General features: G+C 34.2%; 1 protein-coding gene across 4 annotated transcripts; it reads left to right on the top strand.

The window, feature by feature from the left end:
- Positions 1-1,587: 1,587 nt before the first annotated feature.
- LOC144967566 (uncharacterized) lies at positions 1,588-21,414 on the top strand. 4 transcript variants are annotated; one of them, XM_078905010.1, is made up of 7 exons: positions 1,588-1,689; positions 6,920-7,114; positions 8,708-8,849; positions 12,371-12,500; positions 13,829-13,965; positions 17,284-17,418; positions 20,932-21,414. In XM_078905010.1, the coding sequence occupies exons 1-7, from the start codon at positions 1,620-1,622 to the stop codon at positions 20,936-20,938; spliced, it is 816 nt and encodes a 271-aa protein (XP_078761136.1). In that variant the 5' UTR covers positions 1,588-1,619; the 3' UTR covers positions 20,939-21,414. The 4 variants fall into 4 exon arrangements, with proteins under 4 accessions (XP_078761136.1, XP_078761139.1, XP_078761137.1 ...); XM_078905011.1 differs by having other exon boundaries at positions 1,592-1,685; XM_078905012.1 differs by having other exon boundaries at positions 1,625-1,805.
- The last annotated feature ends 2,780 nt before the right edge of the window (positions 21,415-24,194 follow it).

The following is a 24,194-nucleotide window of genomic DNA, read 5'->3' as shown; positions in this document are numbered from 1 at the left end:
TTACGGTTAAGATATTAATTTTCTCGGGGAAACAAATTTTTAATTCTCCTAAATTAACAGCTGTTTATTGCTCTGATGAAATGGGCACAAGTTAGGGGGTGAACGGGGAAGTGGAGTTGGATAGTTGGGCAGATTGAACAACCCTGAAGCCAAATATATAATAGTAAATTATTGAATAATTACTATTGTGTTGGAACCATGGCCGTACTATATCTACGTCATGGTTGGAACCAATCCAGCACGGTACTCTCCGCCAGACTGCGGAATATGTTACTAAATGGTGGATGTCATCTTCACTCTTCAATTGCTTGTATTTGCAAAAGGCCCCACGGACCCATCACTGCAAATGTTCAGTTACAGCGTTGGTTACAGTCCAATCAAAACAGGGGAACAGTTACAGATTACTTTGACGAGCGAGTGCATTCATATTGGGAGCGATCTATATTCATGTTTTCGTCCAACCAGATCATCAATCACATGATTTGTTGCTATCCAACTATTGGATATTTCTTTAAAAATGTAAACACGCCGCTTTGTTTACAAAAGTTATAAACAAACTCACGTGTCAAGCTGAACAAAATAACCAATCGTGATGTTAGATATTTAAAAAAACTGTGAACACTTTTCACTATGTGGGTCACTTTGAATACGCTTTGCAATGTGACCAATGACCTCGAGCACATGGAAATTTAATATAGATAATGCCCATTGTTTTATTTGAATTTTTCCAAGCATTCAACGTCCGCCATGTTCTGTCATGCCAGTTAAGTCTCCGGTTCAAACCATACCTACTCACTACTCAACCTGCAATCTTTGTTATCTTTTTTCTTTAACAATACATTATCAAATTTCGTGTGCGAGGGTTGTATAGAAATCAACCATTTGTGGTCATAGAATCTACTTTTGTCCTCTTTACGAGAATGTCGCCAGTCACCATATATTAATAAAAAATAAAAACTATGAAATAATAGTGCTCAACTTTATGATAAAAGGAGCTATCTATAAAATATTTCAAATATAATTATGATGAACTCCTGCAAATTCTCTCTCAATTGCTCGAAACAATATTGTAGGAGTTGATCATATTGAAATATTATATATATATATATATATTTATTCATTAGATATTTGTTACTTCATATTATATCTGTATATATATATTTATCAAAATAAACCTTCGACTTCTTCGAATTTTCATATAATATTTTTTTATAAATCATTTTTGAAGTTCGACCTCATTTCAATTTATCAATAGGCCCGTATATAAAGAAAAATTGAAAAAAAAAAAAGTATTTTTTCAATGTCCGGGACTTCTTCCCTTTCTCACCTTCTCCAACACCTTCCTTTTACAAGAATCTAAAAGTGTCTCAAGCACCTTACCTCTCCTCCCCTCCTCAAATATTTTCAATACCACCATTTGGTGACATGTCAAATGTCACTTAAAAGTATACATTGATCTGATATTGTCCTCTTTATTGTATTTTTATATTTGTAATAATAACACCGAATTAAATCATTTTCGTATTTAGCTGTGTATTATTGGCATGGTGCTAAAAGAAGATAACATGGATCAGCCCAGGAAGTTAGCGTGACCTTGACCCAGGTACCTGAGCAGTGGGATGTGTCTAAATTCTCTCTTTTGCTTACCTTACCGACTTTACCTTGTATGGAATGCCGTGGGACCTGTAGGTAACTCAAAGCCCAAAGCTTGAGGAGTGGTTGTTTCGTGTGTACTCTCCTTTTGATTTTGATATATTTTAAAAAGCAAGTGAAATAATACGGACGGAATATCGATTAAAACAGAGGTTTGTCACAATAATACTCTAGAGACTAATTACTAGGAATGTAAGAAGCTAGGGCAAGAGACATAATATATCTAGTTAAACTAGTCTAGATAGATACAATTCTCAACTCAATTCTTATACTTATACTTATAATAGATCTAGAAGAAGTCTACACTTATTTGCACACTAGCATCTACTGACGGATAGACCAACGATGTTTCTCAAATTCTCGGGTAATAGTAATAGAATATTAAGTAGACGTCTAGTGTTTGAGTTTGAGTAAAGCCTTTAACTTTAATTCAAGTGAAGTGAGAATACGGCAATACTGTCTTAATTGTAAGATAAAGATTGTTTATCGAACAAATATGCAGCCACTATCTAACATGTAACCAACTTCATCCCTTTGATCTTGAACTATAATAAGAATACTTCACTATAATAAGATACCGGATAATAACAGATCTCTTTCCATCACTGAGAATGCTTTCAATTTCATCTCTCAAACTCATTAAAAAAAATTTCCTGGCCTATTTTTCTTGAGTGTTGAATTGGTATAGACCTAGTAATTTTATGAATTTTATGAATTATTGATCACTGACTGGTTCTATGCAAGACTTACTAGTCCTTCAGAGCCACGGTTTGTATAGCATGAAATGGACAAAGCAATTTTGCTTACTATCCTTTGGATAGGACGCAACATACTTTCCACCAGATCTAACAGATCCAGCTACCCAATCACTGCTGGGTAGATAGGGAAGTTGGAAAAAAAAATATCGACTGCACCCGGGACCAATGTCAGCCCCTTTGCATGTGAAACGAGTGCTCTACCAAGTGAGCTATCGGGACCCTCCGGCTGTGTCTATTTGTGTGTGAAGTTAAAATCTAGCCTCCTATCTTTATGACTTGCAAATGTGTCCCGTCTCTGAATAATAATAATAATACAACTGAAGTAAAGAAGGCAATTTTCTCTATCTTGACTTGAGCCCCTAAAAAATGATCGTACCAGTTATTGTTGAATGATCTCTATTTTTATTTCCACACCTTATAGAAAATATATAATCCTGTAGTTGCGGGACCTCATCCCTTAATTGTGAGTTTATTATCATCTGTTCCTTGAGAGTTAATGTGTAAGAAGTCAGCACGATTTATAACTTTTAAACTTTAACGAAAAATGGCCATTCTCAATGCCAGCACAAGAACATGAAAGTCAAAATGATTCTTATTTTAAAATGTGATCAAAATTGTTATCTAAAATATAATTAATAGATTCTACTAAAATTATGAAATTTGTCATCAACTCTATTTCATTTACTTCTCATTACAGTCCACTCCTGATAATTGCAACTCGATTAATCGCAATTTTCGGTTAATCTCAACATTTTGGTTAGTTGCAACAAACTTCGGTTAATTGCAACAAATTTTCGCCCTCAAAAGTGTCAAATTCAATAAATCAATCAAACAAAATATGATTAAATTTCACCATGGATGTAATCGTGACAGGTTGAAGAATCGAGTGTGAGAGGGATTTAATGCTACAGTTGTGTGTCACCACTCTATTAGAGACAAAAGAAGGCGAGACTTGCAGTATGGGTTTGTGATGCGTTGTCACCTGTGGCAAGGGGTGAGGGGGCTGGGCATAGTCTTGACAACAGGTAGACAATGACAGTTGGAAAGAGAGACCGAGCGATATCCTTTGCTTTGGGATTGACAACTCTGCATTGTGACCAACGTGTTTGGTGAGAGCTTACTGTCTCTCATTGTGGCTAATCTCTTTGACTCTTACAAATGTTGAGAACAAAAGAGTTAAAGTTGATCCCATCTGAATAAGATGTTGACTTGCGTCAAAGCTACTTTTGCTTGCCAAAATTTATACAGGGCTGCCATAAGGTTTTTATTTCAATCATATTGCTCAGTCTGTGGTGGACAAAGAACAATGTTTACAACAACTAGTTAGACAGGAAACTCAACTTCGGTTAGTTGCAAATTCGGTTAATCACAACATTTTCGCTGATCCCAAGGTGTTGGTTGCGATTATGATTATCTGGACTGTATATATTTTTTACTTTTTCACTGTCAGATGTATATGATAAGGATTTTAATGTCTCATTAAAAAAAATTCTCCTCATTCCAAAAATAAAGAAAATTTCCTTCATTACCAATGCCAAGGTCAATCAAGGGACTTAGCCCAGGAATATCCCTTTTGCATTGTGGTTGATGTAAACCATCTTAACTGTCATGCATCACTTTCTGTTATAGATGTGACTTATCTCTCTTTCACTTTGTCTGGGGCTCACTTAAGAAAAGGGCTTTCAATGAAGAGCCTATTTCAATAAAATGTTACCAACATCCAATAATGTATACTATGGTATACACTAGGACTCGGCGGTATAGATTGGTTGAAGAGACTGACTCAAAATGTGTAGTTATCATGATATAAATTGTTGGTTTGCTGAAGCAAATTAATGAAAAAGAAATGTATTTACTCACTGAGCCCTGAAAGGGATCGAGTCTGATAGCTATTAAAGAGCTAAAACATGATGAGATATCAACTTTTAGATGTGTGGAGTCAATTGAAGTACCATTGGGTCACAACTTTTGATTATATATTAATGACTTACAAAATAACATAACATACATCTAAATGCAAATTATTTGCAAATGACATTGAAATATATTATAATAATTTTTAAGAATTAATAATTTAAGAAGATATTAATTCTCTTTTTTGAATGGTCAAGGGAGTGGCAATTAAGATTAAATTTTAATACCAGTATCAGCAAGTTTGGAAAGAAAAATCCATATCATAGCTATTTCACATATGACTCATTCAAATTCTTTGCCTGATTGACATTTTGAGAGCGGTCATGTAATTTTTTGACCCACATTTGAAGCTCGATGTGCATATTAATGTCTAATTTGTGTAACTAAAGCTAATCACATACTTATACTAAGAATCATATGCAGATGTTATCTTATTTTGTCATTTAAATCTATTATAAGACTTAATCTTTGGTGTATTGGAATGGAATTTGGAGGCCTTTTATGTAATCATACAGTTGATGAGTCTCAAAAATATTCAAAGACAAATGACACAAATGCTTTTTCGACTTGACATCTCATATGACAAGCATTTAGTATTTCCCAATATATCTAGTTTCATATATAGAAGAGTTGGGGGAGATCTAAGACTACTCTGAGCAAAGACTATCAAGGCACTCCACCATGGACACAATTCTGGGCTGTCCTCTCCACTTCATTCCATGTTGTCCCTTTGTCCTTCAGTTCAGCCCTTATATTTTCGCCTCCAGCTGTTCCTTGGCCTTCCCCTCTTTCAATTCCTTTAAGGTTACCATTGGAGTGCCTGGCGAGTGATACTGGTTTCCTAAGGGTGTTCCCAATCCAGCCTCACTTCCTCCGCCATTTCTGCTGCTTGACTTGTACCTGTCCTGCATTTTGCTTCAGACATGAGTTCAGAGATTATGTCTGTATCTTCCTGAGAATTGTTTATTTTGTTCTCCATATTTCCAATCCTTAAAGGAGAACTCTACAAGTTAGTTCACAATATCTATTACATAGGTCTATCAATTTTCTTTCCTTTTTCCAAAATAGTCTAGACCAGAGGAACAAGTTTATGATATCTTATTATATATTTGGCAACTTGTATTTTTTGTAACACTAAGGCTCTGAAACCACTGGACCAATCGTCACCCAATTTTGCATGGTATTTACAATTGACATAAAGATATTTTGCATGTATTATGAGATTGAATAGACATAGATGATTTTATAGAAAATCAATTTTGTCGTCAAATATCGTCGAAAACAGACACCATCATTTTTTGCATGCGGTTTGTTTGTCAATCTCCCAGTTTGCAAGTATGACAATGAGGTGGGAGTACTTGCATTGAATCAATACCAGTTAGTGGTTTTTCTAATTAATTTGAATACAATTAATTTTAAAAAATTATATGAACCATTTTTGGTTCTTGACATTGGGAAAGAATTTTATGTATATAATAAGTGAGCAAGATAAAAAAGATGTTAAATGCAGAAAATATTTTCCCGTGCCCAAATAAAAAGCTCTGTGTTCTCTTTCAATGTCGAAAAATGTAATGTCTATTAAGACAATAGAAATTGAGTTCAAATTCTATTCAACACTTGAATCACAAATTTTGAGTTGATTGACTTGTCATTGAACAGGCACTGTTCAATGAATGGACAGCTAGCTTGTATATATAATGTTCCGAGATATTCACAACTGTTTTATTATATACATGACTGAAACGCGGCATGTTATTTATGTTGAAACTAAAAGTGCATGCTCATGGTTTACAGAGAGATTTATGTATGATTAATATCTTTTAAAAATAGAATCTATGAAATTTTTACAATTTTGATTTCACCCAGTTTCTAATACCTTCAGTAGTCTGTAATTGTCCATTTTGAATTTACATTATCATATGGGTCCAATTGTTTTCATTACTTACCTTTTATGATATGTAAAAATGCTTTTGATAAATTATTTATATATTATATCATGCCATTTGAGATTATGTAGGTAAATGCTTTTGTATAAAAGACATTTGAAGGATTATGCAGGTGGGAAGGAAAATTATTACATGTACATTTATGGTTTGCCCTGAATTCCATGGTGCCGTCTCGTTTCAATTTGTCATGTCTCATGGAGGGAGTACAGATTCCGTTGTTTCTTTACTTCAAGCCTATGAAGACTAAATCTATAAACAATTCATTGGTGTTAAAATAAAATAAAAAAGTTAGAGCATTTATGTAGTGCAATGTCCATTAAACATGCTCAAAGTGTACCTAACCAACAACAACCCTTAACGTGCAGAACACAACATGACACCTGTTAAGGGATATTGCAATTTTTTTTCCGGATAAAGAGAATGCTGATAATGGCCAGGTACTCATTTTACACCTGAGTTTGATGAGAGAATGTGAGTAAAGAGTCTTTTCTCAAGGATTCAATTATATGCCGCTCAGAGTGGGACTCAAACCCTGGACCTTCCAATCTGAAAGGTGAGTGTAATACCTCTAGACCACACAGCTCCACACCATGAAACTCATCAATGCTGTCATTACATTTGTTAAATCCTTTTCACTTCTCTTTTCAGCAACAATGAATTTTTTGGCAACTTTGATAACCACTGGTTTGTTGGTGGTCACCTGTGTAAGTGGTCAGTTAGTAAATCAGGAATGGACAGCTTATAATTACCACAATCCTCAAACAATGGCAACAGATTGCGGTTTCCCCACCAATGATGCTGCTTATATCTGTGATCCAAACGGTGTTCTTGCTGTTCCTGATTGTAAGTTTATTGTTTCACTTCTATCAATTGCAAAATTTTTATTTTATTATCTTGAGCTTGATAGAGTCCAACCTATTCAGAATCTGAATAGGAGTGTATGAAACAGTGCCAGCCAGACAAAGCGGAGAGAGGAGTACAAGAAGAAATCAGCCCAAACATTCCTCTTGCTTCGACTTGGGATCGAACCTCAGATCTCCTGATTACTGGTCAGATGTGTTACCATTACACACCACTGGTTTTAATTTTATCAGAGACTTCGATGTCATTACTTGTGCTAATTATTAATTTTTCTTTTTCTTGTTTTGATTTTCTTGAAAAGTTCTTTGTAAAAAAGTTATCCCAAAGGCAGGGCATTGTTGAGATTAGAAATACTGTGGTCTTAAATAATGTGAACGTGACCTTTTCGCAGTACATTGTTCATGTACAATTGATTAACTCTTTCAGCACGAATGGCCGCACTTTATGGCCTGTGAGACCTTCACAGTGTCACCCGTGTTGTAAGAAGGAAAAATATTGTATAAAAGCCGATATCTACACAATTACTAGGAATCTGAATTAGACATGTTACTTCAATATTCAGAATACTCATATTGTATTAGGGATGGGGGGGGGGGGGGTATGAAATTGATATTTTGCACCAATTTTGAAAGTGATTGGGGGGGGGGGTCTCAATTCATTTCGTTTGACAACTTATCCAATAACCAATTCTTGACCAAAGCAACTCTCTGCTGAGCAAGTTTTTTAATTTGATTTCCATATGCTTTTGATAATCATCAAGTATTGCATGATAATGATTCGAATAATGAATTTATTTGTAACAATATTAATGTAGAAAATTAACTGAACATTGACTAAGAAACTAGTTCTTACAGATATTTTGATGAGATTGTAACAGAGATTCAGGAACTACTGATGGTGGCAGTGATGTTAGTAATGAATGATAATGGAGATGGTTATAACAGATATTCTTACTCCATCCACGTCAAATGGATGAAAAGTATTTTGAACTGTTTTGATTGTAACATTAGTTTCTATGTGTAGTTTGATATGTCATCAGTTTCATTTATTTTTGCCACCCCCTCCCCTTCTCAAATCTTGATTATTTTGGAATATATGCGTTAATATACCTATGCAACTTTTTATATGCATTTGCCAATAGCCAATCATCAAAATTAAGACCCTTTCATAATGTGTGATCAAATCGGGTGTTCTCTACACCCCTGTTAAGCAAAACTGTAAACAATATTTTCATTCATATATTCTAGATTGTTGCATAATACAAACATTTCACATACATCCAACAATGTTTTTTGCTGTATTATTCATTCATTTATGAACATATCCTTATTATGTATAATGGAAAGGCTTTAGTACATATATGAGTGTTACAGCCTTTTTTGTCGTGCCTATATGTTGTTAAGGAAATAGTTTAAATTACCCTTCAGTCATTTTGTGACGGAAGTGCGAATTTCACCGAGCAATGAAAGTGTTAAGTTTAGCGTGTAATTGTTTATAAAGTCTTTTTTTTTCCTTTGGTTGTTTTTGTAATTGTTTATAGTCTTATTTTTCCTGTGGTTGTTTTACTTATTATAGTGTTGGCTGTCAACTGGATTTTGAAAGATGCAGTTTATAATAGCACCAGCTGTCCCTGTAGTACTTATTACTGTGAAAAACAAAAGATTCCCAAGGGGTACAACATTATGGTGGCTCTCGTGAAACGGATGGAAAAACAGAGGTTTGTTTGTTATGAATTCATTCATTTTAGCTTTTAATGTTGATTAATAATAATAATAATAATAATAATAATAATAATATATAATATATTAATAATAATTAATATATAATAATATAATATATTATTAATGTATAAATAATAATTGTAATAATATTACACTATTATAATTTAGATTTTCATTGTCATACATGCAATTTTCACTCTCTACTTACTTTTTCTTCTTTCTCTCTCTCTTCTCTCTACTCTCTTCTCTCTCTCTCTCTCTCTCTTCTCTCTCTCTCTCTCTCTCTCTCTCTCTCTCTTCTCTTCTCTCTCTCTCTCTCTCTCTCCTCTCTCTCTCTCTCTCTCTCTCTCTCTCTCTCTCTCTCTCTCTCTCTCTCTTCTCTCTCTCTCTCTCCTCTCTCTCTCTCTCTCTCTCTCTCTCTCTCTCTCTCTCTCTCTCTCTCTCTCTCTCTCTCTCTCTCTCTCTCTCTCTTCTCTCTCTCTCTCTCTCTCTCTCTCTCTCTCTCTCTCCTCTCTCTCTCTCTCTCTCTCCTCTCTCTCTCTCTTCTCTCTCTCTCTCTCTCTCTCTCTCTCTCTCTCTCTCTCTCTCTCTCTCTCTCTCTCTCTCTCTCTCTCTCTCCTCTCTCTCTCTCTCTCTCCTCTCTCTCTCTCTCTCTCTCTCTCTCTCTCTCTCTCTCTCTCTCTCTCTCTCTCTCTCTCTCTCTCTCACACACACACACACACACACGTGCGATATACACAACATAAACATATTCATTTCGTTTTCAATTTGTTACGATTGTGGCAATTCGACACCAAAAATTATCATCATTATCTATTGGTCAGTTAATCTTACATGAAATAAATTAATCAGTTAATCAGTCAACGAATCAATCCTTGGTTTTTCTGTACCATATGAAATATTCAAAAGTTTTATTGCTGATGGAACGAACGTTGATTTATACTTGTTAGTTCTATATTTAATCTGACAAAACCTTCTCCCAGATGGTAAAAGACTAAATTCATGGTATAAAATATGTTTTTTATTGTTCGTAATTGAGAATGCTTTCCTTTCTATTGCTTTTCCATGAATTCTTTCTACTCCATCAAGAGGATGGTTTATTATTTTTGATGCCTCTTTGATAGATTTTGAAATTTTTGATTTATCTTTAAGTCGGCATCCTCCAAACCATATGGTGCAGCCAAACGCAATTACACTTTTAATCAATGAGTCATAAACTCTTAACATAGTTTTCTTCCTTACTTGAAATGTTCTCAATTTCCTTAGGATGTATAATCTTTGGGCAACTTTCTTAGATATTATATTAATATGTTGAGAGAAATTGAGGGAACTATCAATGGTTATTCCTAAATGTTTAAAATAGTCTACTATCTCAACATCATCTTTACCGATCGCCACACACTTTAAGTCGTTTTTAGCGGGTGGTTGGATGGGAGCATCACCCTTGAATCATATACCTATGATGTTCGCATGGGTGTACGATCCGATAGTGATGTCGTTTCTTCTTCTCTTTACTAGCCTATCCTGCTTCTTTGGTTTGTGATTGTATTTTTGACAGGGGATATTTTTTTTCTCTGTAAATCTTCTGCCTGTTTGTTCTTGGTTATTTATAATTTAGCTTATGATTTCTTTAGGTTATAATTTTGATTTACATTTGTACTATTTTTGTTGGATTGCTTGTTTTTTTGTTTCAGCGGTCTCTCATATAACCTCAATTGTGTTGGAAGAGACCTAAAGCAACAAACAAACAAAAGTCGTTTTTATTTTTTACACCAAACACCTGTTCTTTCGTTTTTTTAACATTTAAGTCAAGCTGATTTTGTTTACACCAATCGGTGAATATATTTATTTGTTTGAAATAATTCTTTTCGGTAACTTTATCTTTTAATAAGCCAAGAATAGCAGTATCATCAGCATATTTCACTATAAAACAATTTTCAAAGGATGGTCTGCAGTCGTTGGTGTATAAGATGTACAGGATTGGGGAACTCACGCAGCCTTGGGGACATCCGTTCGACAACGTTCTTTTGTTGGAGATATGTTCACCCAATTTTACACATTGCGGTCTATGGGTCAGAAACTCTTTATACCATTTAATAATGTAGTTTGGAATATCCGTGTTGCACAACTTTTGAAGCAAAATATCTGTGTTCATGGCATTAAAAGCTGACGAAAAGTCGACAAACAGGATTCTGGCGTAATTCGAGGGCGTTTGGTCAAGGTGTTTTGAGATCGAATTTGTGGCGGTTAATAGTGCGTCTTCTACACTGAGATGTTGCTGGTATGCAAATTGGTACGGATCAAGCAATTTCAGGTCATAACATTTTTGTAGGAGCTCAGATTTTAAAATTTTTTCTAAACATTTCATTACAAGCGATGTAAGCGCCACTGGACGGAAGTCGTTCAATATGGTCGGACAACGCTTTTTTGGAACTGGAACGACAATCGATGTTTTCCAAAGTACTGGCACTGATTGTTCATCGATTGACCTTTGAAAAATTTTTGTATAAGGTATAGCCAGTTGTTGGTGACAGTTTTTCAAAATAGTTCCGGTAATGTTGTCTGATCCTGGTGCTTTATGTTCTTTACATCTCCGGAAGAGGGATTACCAGAAGTTATTGTTTTCATTTGAGATCAAAGGCATATGTTAAGTTGAATTTTAAGTTTTTACTGAAACTATGTACAATTTGATAGTTTTGATCCTAAATTATTGCTATAGAATATTGATATGGTGTAAAATACTATTACTACAAATCTTTACAGTAAGATGGGGTCCTGATAGCTCATTTGGTTGAGAAATCCCCTTCACAATCAATTTGGATCAGTATCTGTTCCAGATGAAGACAATTTTTAAAAAAACCTATCTGTTCACCCAGTACTGACCACTATTACACCACAGTTTCTGAGGAAATAAGGATTTTGATAGCTCAGTAGAATATTCGTCTCACAAGCCATGCAACTGCTACGATTGAATCCGGACATAATGCTACCCTTTATCTCCTCAATTCACCCAGCTGGACCCAAGAGGTCTGGTAGAAACCACAGTGCCATAAACAAGCATTTAATGCAAAGGACAACAAGCAATTGTTGCTGTCTGTTTAATGCAACAGAAAACTGGCTTCATATGCCTTTTGATTATTAAGGACTACATTTTATTTAAATAGAAAGTGCTTAGTATAAGAGACGATTATTCTTCTTTGTTGGCAAGTCATCCCATTAACTATTATTTACCTCAGTGCAAAGCTGATTAACCACACCTGCCGGGACTCAGATCCATTTGTCACCAAAATTAAATCAGCTTTCCACTGATAGACATTGCCAATATGAATGGACATCTGTGATAGCAGCCTTATTATTGTCCAATGTCTGTTTCAAAATAACTGCCAAGGGGATTAAAGGATATGATGCATATAGTCACCATGGTTCATTAGAGGATATGAAGCTTGATAATTGGACCGTAATACCCCTTGAAAAGATAGCGAGTAATAAATTCTTTTTTTTCTTCTTGGAATTGCAGGGACAGTGACAGGATTCTTGGCAGAGAGGAGATGGCTAAAGACTTTTCTAGAGAATTGAAAACTAAAAAATGGAAAATGGGTGGTTGTGATGAGAACATAATTATATTCTATTCTATAGATGACAAAACGGTAGGTTGATTACAGTTAAATGTCTTTACATTTCGGACATATGTTAATTGCTTGTTTGTTATATCTGATGCAGTCAGTCCATTTTCAAGGGTAGATATGACTTGTGATAAACAGAGACAATATGCAATTTTCTGAAGATAGAAATTTAAGCTTAATAATTTTTTTGGAGATTATAACTAGTCTTTCTATTATAAGTTAAAAATGCATTCCTATATAAGTTTAAGAATGAAAAACTCATCATGCATGTTTCACGTTTCTATATTGAAATTGTTATGGAAGCAAACTATTGAAAATCTATCCATCAAAGAATGTCATCAAAACTTTTCTCAGTGCCAATTTCTATAAAGATTTTGTCATGTGATTAAATAAAATTTCAGTTTAGCATTAAATGCATTAAGCCAAAGATAACTAAAAACAACAACAACAAAAAAGAATTGAAAATAATTGGTAACCTTTGATTAACAAAAACTCACCTTGATATTAAGGCAAGGTACCTATCTCACTTGCTTCCAAAGATTACCTGAGGTGATTGATTGAATAATAAATTTATTTATATTCTTGAGTAAATTTTATGGGAAAAGCAAGGCCATAAATAAAAGCAGATACCAGGTTATATGATCACTCCTTAAGATTATTTATATAAAATACGACTTTCAAAATTGGCATTTTATGTTTTAAGTGGAACTGAGATAGAGTGAATCAATTGGGCATGCAGCATTTGGATTACCTTTATCTTCTAGAAAAGGCATTTTTGTTAACCTAATATGCTACTTTATTCAAATGAACTACACTCCTGCACGGTTTCCTCGAACACGGTTTCCTCGAACACACGGTTTCCTCAAACTCATTCAAATGTCCCAAATTTATTCCTTATTATTTTTTGTTATCATTCTATTCCTTCCTCGAACTAATTTTTACCTCGAACATGGTTTCCTCAAACTAATTTCAACCAGCCAGTGAAAAAAAATGTAATCAATTAGAGGATTTTTTAATGCGCCTGGCATGATTTCGACCCCTGATAATTTACTGTGACATTGACAATTACATATGTGTTTATCGTATGTATCTATCAACACTGCAGGTGTGTCTACCACTCACACACTCCATCACCGTTTCTCATAACTGACACCTCTCTGCTTATTCTTATCACTTTGCCATTTGTTCTAATTTTCAAAACCAAACGCCAACGATTTGCAAATGGTTAGTTATAACGGTAAATGAATGTTGAGATACAGCACCCCTCCCCCCTTCCACACACACACACCAATAGCTTGTGTGTAGATTTGATCTTCCATGCTTAGCTCTTTTGATTTTATTATTCATTTCAGCTCTCCATTGACCCTGGAGCCACTGCAGCTCAAAAACTTGACTCCTATTTCATTAAGCTTTTGACCAAAAAGATAGGGGGAAGACTGAATGATGGACACATCATTGAGGCCTTGAATGTGCTCATATACGACATCAAGTAAGGGGTCACTTTAGTCATATTGAAATTACTGAGTTTTGTTTTCGTGCTTGTTTTTAAATTTTTATTTAAACATTATTTTATTCTGTGTTAAATGGGTCCTATAAACATATTAAAATTGTATAAATTCATCAGACATTGTGATCACGGAGGTAGTCATAAGATTTTATGATCAGTTTATAAACTAAATATAAACAAAAAAAGTCGTCCTTAAATGCCATAAGGCACATGAAGCCTGAGTTTACGGACAGTAGCAATTTTTTGCTATTCCTAGGACTAGTTTTGTGAAAAAATCTACAGTATCGAGCGTAGACACGTACCTACGGCAAAACAAAAGAAAGGGGCAAACAAATCACAAATACCTTTGAGTGAGGACGTAATCAAGAAAATTAAAGAGAAAAACTATCTCGAAAAATGTTGAGCAATAAGAATGAAAATATCAAAGACCGGTACAAGAAAGTACGAAATCAAGTGACAAAGCTCACCAGAAGAGCAAGAAAAGAGTATGAAAAGAACATATCCAAGGAGGCAAAATCCAACCCCAAGCGAATATGGCAGTACATTAACTCAAAAAGCAAAACACGACAAGGAGTAGGAGAATTGTGTACAAATTCCAATGATCCAAAGTCAGAAAGGACAAACTCAGACGAAGAAAAGGCAAACATTCTAGCAGAATTTTTCAGTGGTGTCTTCACTGTGGAGCCCGAAGGGGATGTTCCAACCTTACCAAATAAAAAAATTGAAATTGATTGGCAAAAACTTACCATCAATGAAGAGGAAATAAGGAGATTCCAATAACTTGAAAGTCGACAAATCTCCAGGATTGGACAATATTCACCCTAGATTTATGAAGGAACTTTCCCATGAGTTTTCAATCCCCTGATGATAATATTCACAAAATCTATAGAACAAAGAAGAGTCCCAAATGACTGGAAGAAAGCAAGAATTAGTGCAATATTTAAAAAAGGAATTAAGACACTAGCAGGGAATTATAGACCAGTGAGCCTCACATCGATTATCTGCAAAATACTGGAAAAAATTGTGAGAGACCATATGATTACTCACCTAGATAACAACCTCTTCACTTCAAAACAATACGGATTCATGTCTGGAAGATCAACAACATTGCAATTACTATGAGTCATCGATGAATGGACTGATGCATTAGACCAAGGAGCATCTATAGACTGCATCTATATGGATTATCAAAAGGCATTTGACACTGTGACGCACCAAAGACTAATAAGCAAGTTAATTACATATGGTGTTGGACCAGAAATGATGGAATGGATAGAGAAGTATTTGAAGGGAAGGAAACAGCAAGTTACGATAAATGATGCATGCTCTGAGTGGAAAGAGGTGACCTCCGGAATCCCGCAGGGATCAGTTTTGGATCCTCTGCTTTGCGTAATATTCATCAATGATCTACCAGATACAGCAGACTCCTATGTATATATGTTTGCAGATGATACAAAGATATTCAATATCATACAAACAGCAGATCATATGCACACATTGCAAGAGGATCTAGACAAACTCGCATCATGGAGGTGCTTGCTAAGATTTCACCCTGATAAGTGCAAACTTAAGCACATTGGAAACCTAAACCCAGATGAAAGCTTCAGATATAATCTAATGGGAAATGAACTTGAGTTGGTGGATGAAGAAAAAGATATTGGAGTTATCATCGATAATGAACTAAGCTTTGAAAAGCACATCAACAAGAAAGTGAAAAAGGCAACTGCAATGTTTGCAACAATTCGCCAAATATTTCAATACCTAAATGAAGATACTTTCATTCAACTGTACAAAGCACTAGTGCGAACACACTTGGAATATGCCAGCTCAGTCTGGGTACCATTCAAAAGTAAACACATTGAGCTCATAGAAGGCGTCCAAAGAAGAGCTACCAAGCAGCTCCCGAGTATGAAGGGGATGACATACGAAGAGAGATTAAGAAAACTGAAACTTTCAACACTAAGTTATAGAAGAATAAGAGGTGACATGATTGAAGTGTACAAAATGTTAAATGGAAAATATGACCAAAAAACTGGTAATCTACTTAAACTCTGGCCCGAGCACTCCCTGAGGACAGGAACAATGGGCAACTCTAAGAAACTTTTCACACAAAGGGCCAGGCTAGATGTGCGCACGCATAATTTCGGTGTTAAAGTGGTTCAAGTGTGGAAAGTCTACCAGAGAAAGTTGTCAGTGCTAATTCACTTAACTCATTCAAGAACAGACTGGATAGCTAATGGAAAAACCAAGAAATCTTCTATGATTACAAGGCTAGCATCACATTCTGTCTTCACAGTAATCTGCAACTGGAAGAAACAAAGATGACACTTGAGTCCAGCGAAGAGGATCATTCTGTGCTGGAAATCATCTCTAAATATCTCTAAGTAGGACTGGATTCTAGTCTATTGCAAAGTACATTCTGCCAAATCTAATTCTTGGATTGACAGAAGTCCTTTAGAGGCGAGTGTTCTAACAATTAATTAATGGCACCTCCTGAGCTATTTGGACTTCCAAATAGAAACAAAAACAGCTGTTATTAACTTCAACACAAAATTGGAGTCTTATCAGTTTTGTATTTGCAGGCAAAAAATGGCCACAGATCAAATTCATAGTGTCCTGGTCCTGGCCGGAGTCCCTGGCTGAGGGGGAAACAGTCAAATTTATAATTAGAGTTTTGGGAGATGACATTTTTTTCACTTGTCAACCATCTCTCTGTTATGTACAGTTATATTTTTGTTTGAAATATATATTATGATTTTTAAGCGTTTGAGTGTATTCCTCTCATTGGGGTCCTGTGCTTGTGTCTTGATGGGACTTTTAATGACATCAAACTAAGCACATCAAGCAATAGTTTGCTCTTGGAATCTACTTCTGTTCCAGTCTCCTTTGTTTTACCTTTTCTCAGGTGCTTATGATTGTACATCTAGAATATAAAAAAATTATCCACCTTCCTTTTTACTTGCTCTGAAATCACCTAAATGTGTTGATCTTGTATAAATAATGGCTTGGATCTATTGATACTAATAACTATCTCCTTGTAGTTTCTTTGTCTTAGGCACCTGTGACCTGTGAGGCACTGAACTTATAATCTGTTTGTCCTTTTGTGTTTTGTTACATCTTCCTTTATTTAAGTGCTGAAATGACCTAAGTATGTTGCAAGTATTTTGCTTATAAAATTAAAATCTAGATTTACTGCTCAACGAATGAGTGTTGAAATGAAAATTAGAAAAATAAATAATTTATTCTCAATGTCATCATTAGAGGAAAATTAGTGTTGCTTTTTAAATTTAATTTCAACAGGATCATTTTGAACTGTGACTTAGAGAACCGTTATGATTGCACCATCTACGAGAGGGGAGTGGCATCCAGCTTTCAGGCCTCATTCATTTCATTCATGACTCTGGTGACATTATTTATGGTTTACTGGATTAATTGGTAACAGCAGGATTGCTCTCATTTAGTTTTTTTTTCTTTGGAGTGAAATCTATAGAGATTTTTGGAAACTGCTCGGCTGAATATATTCTTTTCATCTAATTTAGTAGAAGATGTGAGTCAACACAACACTCATGATTTTTTTGTGTAATGATTTTCAATATTACTTTTAACTATTCACTTGGAAAATCTTCTTGGTCTTCGGAAAAAAATGAAGCACAAGTTAATCAAACCAAGAATATGCGATAAAAGAAAACAAAAAATGAATATGAATTTTTTATCTGCATTTATTTGCGGCTAGTCATTATACCTGTCGTTGAAATAGCAAAAGTGTCTTGGAAGGAAACTTATTAGCTTGAATTTGTTTCTTGAAGTTCTGAACACCATTCAAGGCTACAATGTGTTACTGGATTTTCGCATTAGCAGCATCTACATCTAGATGAGTCATTCAAAGTTTTATTTAGTTGATTGATGAAATGCTTGCGGTTTTATTTGAAAAATGCCATCTGCATCTAAAAAAATATCAAATATAGACATATTCCTGTTAATGTTAAAGTTTGCTTATCATATGTCTGTCTAGATCACATCAGGCTTTAAATGTGCCTTTAACAATCACTCCACCCAGTCCACTTCATTCATTTTCATCAGAGGTACATGCCTTTGGTGGAGCAGGTTGTAAAGACTAAAAATTTTTTAAAAACGTATTTTGAGACAAGACCAGACTTACTTTCTAACAAGTGACAAATACTCACAACATTAAAATAAAATTGAAAATTTTTAATAAATTGGAAACCAGATGTTTTAGGAGTATTTTGGACGATGGATGCTAAAGAAGGGCTTTTGTATAGGAGTAATCACGCTACAGACTACTAACAAATGGATGGTTGAAATAGAAAATCACAAAATTACAATACAGATTGGCGAACTATATAGTAACGAATATCACTCATGTATTGCCTTGCTTCAAAGACATAAGATGGGTTACGAATAAAAAGGCATAATGTTGCCAACGTAACATAGATTATAAATAAAAGTCTCTGAAGTCATCTTCTTATAAGAAACAAATTAAATAATAATTGAAATTAAAAACAGATAAAAACACAAACTTTTTCTTTCCTTTATTGAAAAAAGATATAATAACCATATGCACATGAGGTTTGGTATGTATGCATATATACACTTTTACTTACTTTATCACTATACATAATTTAATACTACGAGTAGTATGTATTGGAGGGGATTGATCTCATAATGCGATTAGTATCATATTAAGATAGCTTGATGGATAATAAAATATTTATTTTGAATATCTATAAAAAAAAAGAAACCCTCAAATATAACTAATGAGATGAAATTTAAAGCTATTTTAGTATTGACATTGTTATAGTCCTATTCTTTCAACTAAGAAAAAAAGAATAATTCTAAGTATAAGGCTTTATTTAATTGGTTTTTTAAAAATCTCAAAATGATTAAATGAATGTAACAGTTTTGTTGGCCATACCCTTCAAATATGTTTGGGATGAAGGAAAAATAAGGGGCCTGAACTTTTGACTCTGAACTTTGAGTTTTACAAACGATTGTCTTAAAACTTGATATAGAAAAACAACACTCATTTGGCAATAGAGTTAAATACCACTGTTGTAAGACATGTTAAATTATTGTGGTTTTGACATCATAGCTGAATACAATATCTTTATTTTTTAAACCTATGTAAACATTGGCTAAAAATTACGCGAGTCGTTAGAAACTGAAAAATGTTATAATGGATAAGTTGAGAAGATGATGGAACAAGCACCGTGAGTGCGTGAAAATAAGTAACTTTAATCATTTGCAAATTGTCTTCCATGTTTATCTCTGTTGCCACTTTCTCTTTGGGAAACCCAAGAAAGCCATAAAGTAGTATTTGTGAATAACACTCAAAAATGCTTCCTATTCCTGTTGTAATAATTTTACTTTTCATTTTCTTTTCCAAAAGAAGAAGAAAAAAATATTATTTTCCATTAAATAGTTTACAAATTTTAGTATAGCTTTGCACAATGCCAATATCCAACTAGTTTCCATGCTCATAAAATGTTTGCAATGCTTGCAATATGTTGTAGGTAGCCACATTTCATCAAGGCATTTCATTGATGTTCGGTCCCTAGTTCACCCAATGCATTTTATCGAGTATTAAAACGGTGCTACATAACAATACTTTAAATGTGATAAAAAGATATCAGATCTTACTGCAATTGGCGTTTGAAATGGAAAAATCCATTATTTTTTATGAGTGAATTTTATCATTACTTGCATAAATTTAATCCTTATTAATGTGCCTTACTTTTTATAATATACATTGGTAATTTACTGTCTCTGACTTATCTGATGAATACTCTAAGTTGATATGGTTGGTTTTGTTTATTTATTCCTAAATATGTTTTGAAAGACTTTTATGCTCTCATGTTTCAATGTTTAACAATCATTCTTATAAGGATAAATAGCCTATTTTGAAAAAGAACAACCTTTTAAGTCTTTTTTAGTCCATGTAAATAAATAAGTAAATTGTTATAAATTATTGAAAAATTGATTAAAATAATAAAATAATTTTTTTCAAGAGGAAATTTTTTCTCGAGGATCTATTTTAAGGATAGATTGAAATAACGGGGCATTAGGTGCAGAGCAGCACTGCAAGCTGAGCTAGGGCGAAGTCATTTAATCATTGTTACAAAATGCAGCAGGGAAATTGGAACTTGTTACTTCCTGGATAAACTACAGCACTTCGCCAAGCTGCTCCTGTGCTATAATCCAACAAAATGAAAATGAAATATTGTTTCGATTTTTTTTTTCATTTTGGCAAGGGCTTCACCAAACTAAACCACTTTGTCACTTTTTCTTGGATGATTGTAAATGCAGGCTAAAGTATTTTTGACTATTCCAACATTTTATCTACTGGAGCTGAAATGGCATAAACATGTTACAAGTGCCATAACAGCCCTCAAAGTAATAAGCAAAGAAAGGAGACTTTTAATGACTTTTAATGTAGCATGAATAGAATACATGTATTCATTGACAAAACAAATCTATATTCGCGGTGGATGGAATTCCCTTGAGGGGACATGGATTTCCCCTGGGCCAGTGGAGTCTTCATCAGTCCACAGCCTTCTATCTCCTCTGTCCCTCTAAATCATTTGTCATTTCCATCTAATTTTGTGTCCTTAGTCTGGAATGGGGCCACTTTGTTTCATCAGGGCCCTGCCTGAAGTCTTTGTCTGAGAGGGTAATATGGTTACTATAAATGATAATAAATTTTTAATGCTTATTCTGTAATCATCTTAGCGTATCCCTTTTGACTGGGATCCTGTACCAGTATCATTGTACAAAGTGGTTTCAAACTAGCCACAAGGATATTTATATATAATATTATTCTTGGATCTACTTAGGATCTTTGTAAAGCTTGCCCTTTTGTCTTATTTTTTTTCTTTGGAACTTGTTTGTTTGATCTAAATCTTTTAACTATTTGATATATTTTTTTTACAGTCACTGAAATGACCTAAGATGAAGCAAGAGCCATAAAACCAGTGAAAACAAATCAAACGAATCTATATTCAATGTCCAAATGATTGTTTTATGAACTCAAATGCGTCTCACCTTCTTAGGAGACGATAGTGCATTTTTGTTATACGAATTGTATATGAATAACTGTTGATTGCAAATATTTGTAAAGCTACCGTGTTTGATATACGAAAGTATGATTAATAGCAATATTATGAACATAATTTTTACAATATATTTCTTTGCATACTGCTGTTTTTTTTACTGTCAGGGAGGTTAATATATTTTTCTTTCCAAATACACCTGTTGAGATTGATTTCTTTTTATGGTTTATCCAAATAATTTCATACTGATTTTTATATTTTTATATATTTACTTAATCACAGCATACCATAAAGCATTATTTCATATTTTACTTGGTGTAGCTAATGGTATATAATAATAATAAACATCTCTTTTCCTCTAAAAGTTGTAAATAGTGTTTCAATTTTATTTGCTATATTATTTTCATTGTGTATATTGTCCTCAATGGAGTCTCTTGTCCTCCATGGTGAGGTGGGAAGGTCACTCTTGCTGTCCTTCAATCCCCCTATATTTAAATTCCTTTTTCAAGTTGCTTTCTGTTTTTGTCTTGGAATGGGATTACTATGTTTTGGCCCTGACCGGAGTCCTTGGCTGAAGGAGAAAAGGTCAGTTGTATAGTTTTATTTTTGAGATGATTTATTTTCCCTTGTGAATCATCCCTCGATTATGTTCTGTGATAGTTGTGGTTTGTAATATGATATTGTGTAAACATTTGAGAGTATTACTCTTAGTAGAATCATTGTTTGCTCTTGGAATCTGGATGGGGTTCTTGACCTCCCATAAAGGACAGAAAAGTCAATTTTACAGTTTTCTATACCCCTATATCTTGCTTTCTGTCTTTGACTTGGAATGAGATTCACTTGGTTTTGTTCTTCCTCAGGATGGGAAGCGAAACAGTCCAATGTATAGTTAAAGTTTTGGGACAGATATTTTTTCTTTGTAAATCATCTCTCTGTTATGTTTAGTTGTTTTGAATTTATAATGTAAGCATTTGAATGTGCTCCTCTTCGTCAGATCCGTGCCTGTGTCTGGAGGAGACTTTTAGGTGCTCTCAAACTAAGTACTCTGATGGTTTGCTCTTGGAATCTGCATCTGTTCTCTATTTGTACCATTCCCCTTTGTCTTACTTTTGCTTGTGTGCTTTTAGTAGCAAAATCTATAATCTTTTCTACCATCTCATTTTCTTCTTTTTTACTGGCGCTGAAATGACCTAAATGTGTCGCAAGCACTGTAAAACCCTAAAAAACAAAAACAAAACATGCTCTTGGAATCTGTTTCCTATTTAAAAGTCTCCTTCGTCTTATTTTTTCTTGGGTACATTTGTTTAAATCTACACCCTAGCATGGATTTCTCGAACTCCTTGGGACATGCGAAAAGATTTCAGGAAACCGTAATTTGAGAGAAAACCGTGCCTTGTCACAATGGTTTGATGGAGAGAGGAGGGTTCTTTGCTTTTTACCTGAAAGATACCTGTTCGAATATCCACAACTTATATGACCCTCAGGAGGCCACTTTGTCCTCGCTCAATTTGTGATGCCTGGCTGCGGCTGACACCTGGGTTATTAAAGACTTCCCTTGGATAAGACCCTATGACAAATTTCCGCTTGAGGATGAATGGAACTCATTATTTGTTTACTTTATTATTATGTTGAGGGAGATAACTTTATACATGACATGTTACAGGTGGTGTGTAGCGGGTGGTTGGATGGGAGCATCACCCTTGAATCATATACCTATGATGTTCGCATGGGTGTACGATCCGATAGTGATGTCGTTTCTTCTTCTCTTTACTAGCCTATCCTGCTTCTTTGGTTTGTGATTGTATTTTTGACAGGGGATATTATTTTTTCTGTAAATCTTCTGCCTGTTTGTTCTTGGTTATTTATAATTTAGCTTATGATATCTTTAGGTTATGATTTTGATTTACATTTGTACTATTTTTGTTAGATTGCTTGTTTTTTTGTTTCAGTGGTCTCTCATATAACCTCAATTGTGTTGGAAGAGACATAAAGCAACAAACAAAAGCAACAAACAAACAGGTGGTGTGTGTGTGTGTGTGGAGGGGTGGGGGGTGGTGGTTGCTGTATCATAACATTTATGTAATGTCGGAGCCAACAGTAAGAAAATCAACGAATGGCGAAGTGTTAAGAATAAACAGACAGGTGCTGTTTATGCGAAATGGTGATGGAGTATGTGTGTATCATACTGTATAAACACATCTGCAGTGTAGAAAGGTACACACGATACACATATACGTAACTGTTGATGTCTCAGTAGATCATCAGTGGTCCAAATCACCTGGCGCATTAAAAACCGTTTGATTAAGTAATTAAAAAAAAATGCTGGCTTTATGAAAATAATTCGAGGAGGAAACCATGCTCGAGGTGAAAATTCAAAGAAGGACATTCGATGAGTGCGAGAAAAGCATGTTTGAGGAAACTACTCGAGTGTAGATTTGTTTTTACTATACCATCCACTTCCTTTTTACCTGCATTCAAATAACCTAAAGTGTCACGATACACCGGAAAATCCCTAAAAACAAAATGTTTGGGATGTTTTTTTTTCTTGTATTTTTCTTTCTTGCTTTGCTTGGCATCTTTCATACAGACTTGTTCAGACCTTTAATGACCCTATAAAAGCGCAGCAAAGACATTTTAAAACAAACAAAAACAAAATAATTAAATTAAAATGCAAATGAACTCATTCTCATAATGTACATAATTTCATAATTTTATTTATCAAACAACAAAGCAAAAAAAAAACAACAACTCATGACTGAATAAATTCATATTGTATTGGTTCAATCAATAATAAATCATTTTTGAACATTATGAGCAATTTATGTCACTTTTAGGATGAGATTCTTCTACTATTTGAAACACAAACTAACAAACGAGGAAAATGTGTCGGCAATCATACACACAAATTAGTAATATTTAGAGGTCTATATTTCATGGTACAATAGTATTGTAAGTTTTAGATAAGAATACAAACCAAAAACCTACCCCCCACCATGACTAGAATTGCTTTTTCTACAACAGATTGAAAAAAATAAACCATATACTGTTCAAAAATTAAGTCTATCACAAAATAATCTATTTTAAAAGTTTCTTTTACAATACTCTAAAGAGTAGAATCCCTGAAATTTTCATAAGCAAGTAATT

The sequence above is a fragment of the Berghia stephanieae genome, chromosome 3 (genome assembly GCF_034508935.2).
Source record: "Berghia stephanieae isolate SIO BIC M18660-M18661 chromosome 3, UCSD_Bste_1.3, whole genome shotgun sequence".
In the NCBI taxonomy this organism is placed as follows: Eukaryota; Metazoa; Mollusca; class Gastropoda; order Nudibranchia; family Aeolidiidae; genus Berghia; species Berghia stephanieae.
This window is presented reverse-complemented; position numbering and strand designations above follow the sequence as displayed.

What these genes read in the sequence shown, in the direction of transcription:
- LOC144967566 (XM_078905010.1), top strand. Translation starts at nt 1,620, where the DNA reads ATGTGTCTAAATTCTCTCTTTTGCTTACCTTACCGACTTTACCTTGTA. An exon ending in AAACGGATGGAAAAACAGAG is followed by an intron (nt 8,850 to 12,370) that starts GTTTGTTTGTTA and finishes TTGGAATTGCAG; the next exon opens with GGACAGTGACAGGATTCTTG. An exon ending in ATTCTATAGATGACAAAACG is followed by an intron (nt 12,501 to 13,828) that starts GTAGGTTGATTA and finishes TATTCATTTCAG; the next exon opens with CTCTCCATTGACCCTGGAGC.